This window comes from Brachyistius frenatus, unplaced genomic scaffold, assembly GCF_029030835.1.
Source record: "Brachyistius frenatus isolate BFR_SWC_R1_liver_20210118 unplaced genomic scaffold, ASM2903083v1 Contig_89, whole genome shotgun sequence".
NCBI classification, from domain to species: domain Eukaryota; kingdom Metazoa; phylum Chordata; class Actinopteri; family Embiotocidae; genus Brachyistius; species Brachyistius frenatus.
The window spans coordinates 1,465,001-1,470,000 of NW_027210688.1; the positions used below are offsets into that span (position 1 = coordinate 1,465,001).

Here is a 5,000-nt window from a genome sequence, read left to right on the forward strand (position 1 = left end):
TCCGTCCCAAAACCTGCTCAATATTTTTCTCATGAAATTGAGGTTGAAGTTAAGAATAAATATTAAATAATTTCCAAACATATAAATCTTTGCTGCTCATTCCAGAAATGTTGTTGAGTGTTGCATCCAGTTGTTTTTCTTACCATTTGATGTTTTTATTTACCGACAGAAATCCTAATTGTCTATTTAACTGGTCTTTTTTTCCCCACTATTTATCCAGTATATTATATTTAACTGTGACTTTGAGTTTATGCACAGTTCAGTTGTTTCCCCATTTTTTTTAAACTGATCTCATTTTGCGTTGTTTCTGGCTCTGCAAACCGCCCCTGCATCTATTTTTAATTCGCTTCTTTTTTCAAACATAATTATTTATTTTTTCCTTCAAACCAGCTTTTCAATTAATCCTACGTATTTTGACTTTTTTTTTTTCTTCTTCTTCTTCTTCTCATTGATGAGACATTTTGCATGGAATGTGTTTTCTGCGTTGCGTTACCTGTGAGGTGTAAGACGTTCGTATCTATCCTCTTGTAGGTGGAGCGTCGTCAAGCACCCAGCCGGAGAGGGGGGCCGGACAAAAAAGACTGCCTTAAGACAAAACTAAAGACACAAAGAGCATCTAAAGCTTCTTTTTCTTCTTCTTCTTCTTCTTCTTTTTTTTTCTCCACCAATTTAAAAAAAGAAAAATCAGATTAAGTCCTCAAGTTTTTTGGGTATTTTTTTCTCTTCGCTGCAGCTCTGAGGATTTCTCTCTCCTCCTCCCTCCTTGCCTGTGGTCGTGAACTGCTTTTTACATTTAAAAAAAACAAAACAAATTATTGGCTTCACGTTCACAATTGTTGGTACAAGTTTCCCCGTCGAGGAGAATTGAATCACAACAAAAAAAATCAGAAAAAAACCATTTTTGAAGGTGAATTCCTCCTGAATAACAAGGAATTTATCGTCTTCGTTTTTTTTGTGGTTTTTTTCACCACATCCTTGGTAGGTCATTTTTTGTGGGGGGAGTGGATTTGTACTTGTTTTTTGTCTACGCTGCACTGTTCTCTTTGTGGATGTAACTGAAGTGGACTCATCACGATCGAAGTGGATTATCGGCTCTTTGTTGCTTCTGGGTTTTTTTCCAGCTGTTTTTTGCAGCTTTTTGAATTTTGTTCGTCCGTGAGAACCGAAGTTCCACGTCGGTTCCCAGGGTCACTTTTAACGTGCGATGAACTTCTTTTTTCGTTGTTTTTTTTCCCTGTTTTTGGTAGCCCTGGTGCCTGTAGTTGATGATTGACAGTCAGGGTTGGAAGGACAGGGTGATTGGCAGATAATCAGCTGACCCGCCTTCTCTCGCAGGCCAATAGAAACTCTTGGAGAAACCGACAGAAACTGTTTTTTGGCCCTCATTGTCACCCCTACCGTTCTTTCCCTGTCTGATTGGGCCACAGTTTAAAGGAGCACTTTTATATAAACCACAGTCACATGACAAAATCCAGTTTTATCCGGTAAAAGTGGAGTCTCGCTTTGGAAGCAGGAGAAAACTGCTGGACAGGAAATAAATGCAGGAATGACAAGTTGTTTTCAGTAGTTTATTAAAAGTGTCATCATCACACAGATTTCCAAAAAGACCAGAATAAAAACTGTGAAAGAAACAAAACAAAATCATTTCCTCAGGATATCTTTGTTCTCAGTTTATTGGCGGAGTTTCAGCCCCTTAAAATGTTCAAGGTCAAATTTCAAGAGACAAAATAGTAAAAACTCTTTAATAACAAAATATAAGTACAAAATATTTCTGTACGCTGTGTTTTGATATTAAAGATGAATGTTGGCCATAACATCATCATCATATATTCAAATTCAGACAGATAGACGTTAGAATTTAAAGATGTTTTGTCATCCAGGCTGAAGAGTTTCTTTCTTCATTTCTCTGAACACGTTTCATCCATATTCTCCCAAAAATAACGTTTTCTTCTATGATTCGTAAATTCTTGCAGGTTTTGAACTCTTTTAGATAAAAACATGAAATGTGCCCAAATTTACATTCTGCAAACATTTTGATGGCGTTTTTTTTTTTGGCCTAAAAGGGACCAAATGTAGAAATGCAGAAGTTTGAGAGTTCATCCAGCTGATCGTGCTGCAAAATGGATCCCTTCAAAAGAAACAGACTTTTACCGGAGCTCGGCCGGCCGTTTCCTCCTGCTTCTGCTCTTTGTGCACATATAAAAACACCATAAACGTATTCACACTATCTAGTACCATAAAAAGAGCTAAGAATACAAAAATATGATCTAATATGAACGATTTAATTACGACATATGATACATATTACATCTAAATTCTGCTGCTACTCCATATTTGAACCTAAATCTCTCCAAATATAAAAAAAATGAAAAAAAGGTTTCAACTTTTAAACACCAGTAGCTTTTCTTTTTTTTTTTTTTTTAATAACATTTAGCTGCTGGTGAATCCGGCCAGTTACCCCCCCCTTCCTCCCTCCCTCCCCCGACCTGTCAGTCACACCTCGACTTCCTTGTATCTTCCAGTAAATAAATCTGTGTAGGACTCAGCTGGTTGGTTAGCACGTCAGCTCGTAGCGACAAGACGAGTAAACCGTCGGTCGAAGAAGCCCAGACTATTTGTTTGTAAGTACCACAGTGTGTTTATTCTGAACTATAACAGTATGTTTATGGGATATAAAAAAAAGTTGTAAAATGGTGTACGAGTTTGAATATTTGTAGTCATCACTGGTTTGCTGTAGGAAATCCAAACAGAGCAGCTCGGCGGCCTGCTGCTGTACCTGTGAATGTACTTTGTATTCAGAGGTTTTTATTACAATAAACAAAGTGCTGATATCAGACGCTGCAGCTTTAGTTTCTACACTGCTTTCCTCTTGTCCTTGTTTTTTTGTTTTCCTTCATGTGTGACACCAGAATGAGGAACTTTACAAGAAATCTGTAAATTCAAGCAAGCTTGCAGTTTTTTATTGTTTTTGATTTTTACGCAAAAAAGGTCAAAAAACAAAAGAAGTGTTAATGACGTAAAGTAAATCTTTTCAAACTAAACTCACTTTATGAACACAAATTACTCCTCGCTTACGATCGGAAAAATAATCTGCTCCTGTTTTCTCACCAACAAATAAAACTATAAAACAAATAAATAAACAAGCAGGTAAAAACAGAAGTGACGGGATTTGCAGGAAATGTGGCCTTCACAATAAAAGTCTCGAATTCAATGCTTATTATGAAATGAAGTGATGACATATTACTGGATGTTAAATTAGTTTTCTACACGCGTCATAAAGAAAACACGACGTGATGTTGATTTTGTTTCTATTTTGGAGAGTTTTCCTCGAATAACACGGCAGCACGGTCGATATTAAAGCTGTGATAATAAGTCTGGATTAAACTGAGCCGTCATGTGAACGCTTCGTTGCTGCTTTAAGAGCCGCGATAAAAACCCTCAAAGGTCAAAGTTGAACGACGGAAAGATGTTTTTATTATCTGTACACACACACACACACACACACACACACACACACACACACACACACACACACACACACACACACACACACACACACACACACACACACACACACACACCTCTGAGACTACGTGAGCAGAATTTAACCTCCTGTGAATCCAAAGATTTAAAACTTAATCACGTGACAAACAATTAATTTATGCTCTCATATTAATAAGACTTTAATAAGTGAAACATGCAACAGTTGGTTTATCTGTCAGATTACCACGCGTGTGCATACCAACATGCTTCAGACTGATCAGAGCGGTCCGTGTCCCCCCCCCATCAGTCGTCTCCAGCTCTCCATCATAAGGGTCTCATACATTAAACATGACTTCATGTGCTGTCTGGTCTCTGAATGACAGCTCCATGAAACCTTCAATGTTGTCGTAAAGAAACAACCTGGTCTGCTGTGGAGCTTTCGATCGCATGGCGTGTTCTTCCTCAGCCGACCTCTAGTGGCACTCGGTGGTATTGCAGCTAATTTTTCAGACCACTTTTATATAAAGTCTGTGATGACAATGTGAACTCAGAAAACATGATCTGGACTTTTGACTTTGTTTTTTAGCATATTTGAGTGTTGCCATTGAGCTGTTTGCCGTCGTACTGCGCTGTGATTGGCTGAGACTCGTCGGGGCACCCTCGCCGCTCCGGTTCTGTGTTGAACACGAGAGCGAGCCCGTTAGACGATGAAGAGGAGCAGCTGGGGAGAGTTTAGAAACACACCGTTAAAGAACCAATCAGAGGGAACGTGCACACACACACACACACACACACACACACACACACACACACACACACACACACACACACACACACACACACACACACACACACACACACACACACGGGTTGTGTGTGTGTGTGTGTGTGTGTGTGTGTGTGTGTGTGTGTGTGTGTGTGTGTGTGTGTGTGTGTGTGTGTGTGTGTGTGTGTGTGTGTGTGTGTGTGTGTGTGTGTGTGTGTGTGTGTGTGTGTGTGTGTGTGTGTGTGTGTGTGTGTGTGTGTGTGTGTGTGTGTGTGTGTGTGTGTGTGTGTGTGTGTGTGTGTGTGTGTGTGTGTGTGTGTGTGTGTGTGTGTGTGTGTGTGTGTGTGTGTGTGTGTGTGTGTGTGTGTGTGTGTGTGTGTGTGTGTGTGTGTGTGTGTGTGTGTGTGTGGCTCCACTCTCTGGTCATTCTGGAAAAGTTTCAAACTCTGGTCCTTTCACCTTATCTGTTGCAGTAAATAGAGCTAAACATGTTGTGTGTGTGTGTGTGTGTGTGTGTGTGTGTGTGTGTGTGTGTGTGTGTGTGTGTGTGTGTGTGTGTGTGTGTGTGTGTGTGTGTGTGTGTGTGTGTGAGAGAGAGAGAACCAGTCCATACTTAGTGCTGCTGTTATATTTTAATTAAAGCCAAACGGCGGCCTTAATTACTGCCATGATAAACAACACCTCTCTCTCTCTCTCTCTCTTTCTCTTTCTCTCTCTCATCATCAAAGCTCGCCCAGATGTAGACACACGC

General features: G+C 39.9%; 1 protein-coding gene across 3 annotated transcripts in view; it reads left to right on the forward strand.

Moving 5' to 3' along the window:
- LOC138627620 (protocadherin-1-like) overlaps positions 1 to 5,000 on the forward strand; it is a 154,929-nt gene that overhangs the window by 113,296 nt on the left and 36,633 nt on the right. Inside the window, exon 5 of one of the 3 annotated variants that reach the window (XM_069710067.1) lies at positions 532 to 2,834. The exons of the other annotated variants lie outside the window; for them this stretch is intronic. Within the exon in view, the coding sequence (XP_069566168.1) occupies positions 532 to 590 (59 nt within the window). The 3' untranslated portion in view covers positions 591 to 2,834. Of the gene's footprint in view, positions 1 to 531; positions 2,835 to 5,000 lie in introns of those variants that run through there. 3 annotated transcript variants of the gene reach the window in all.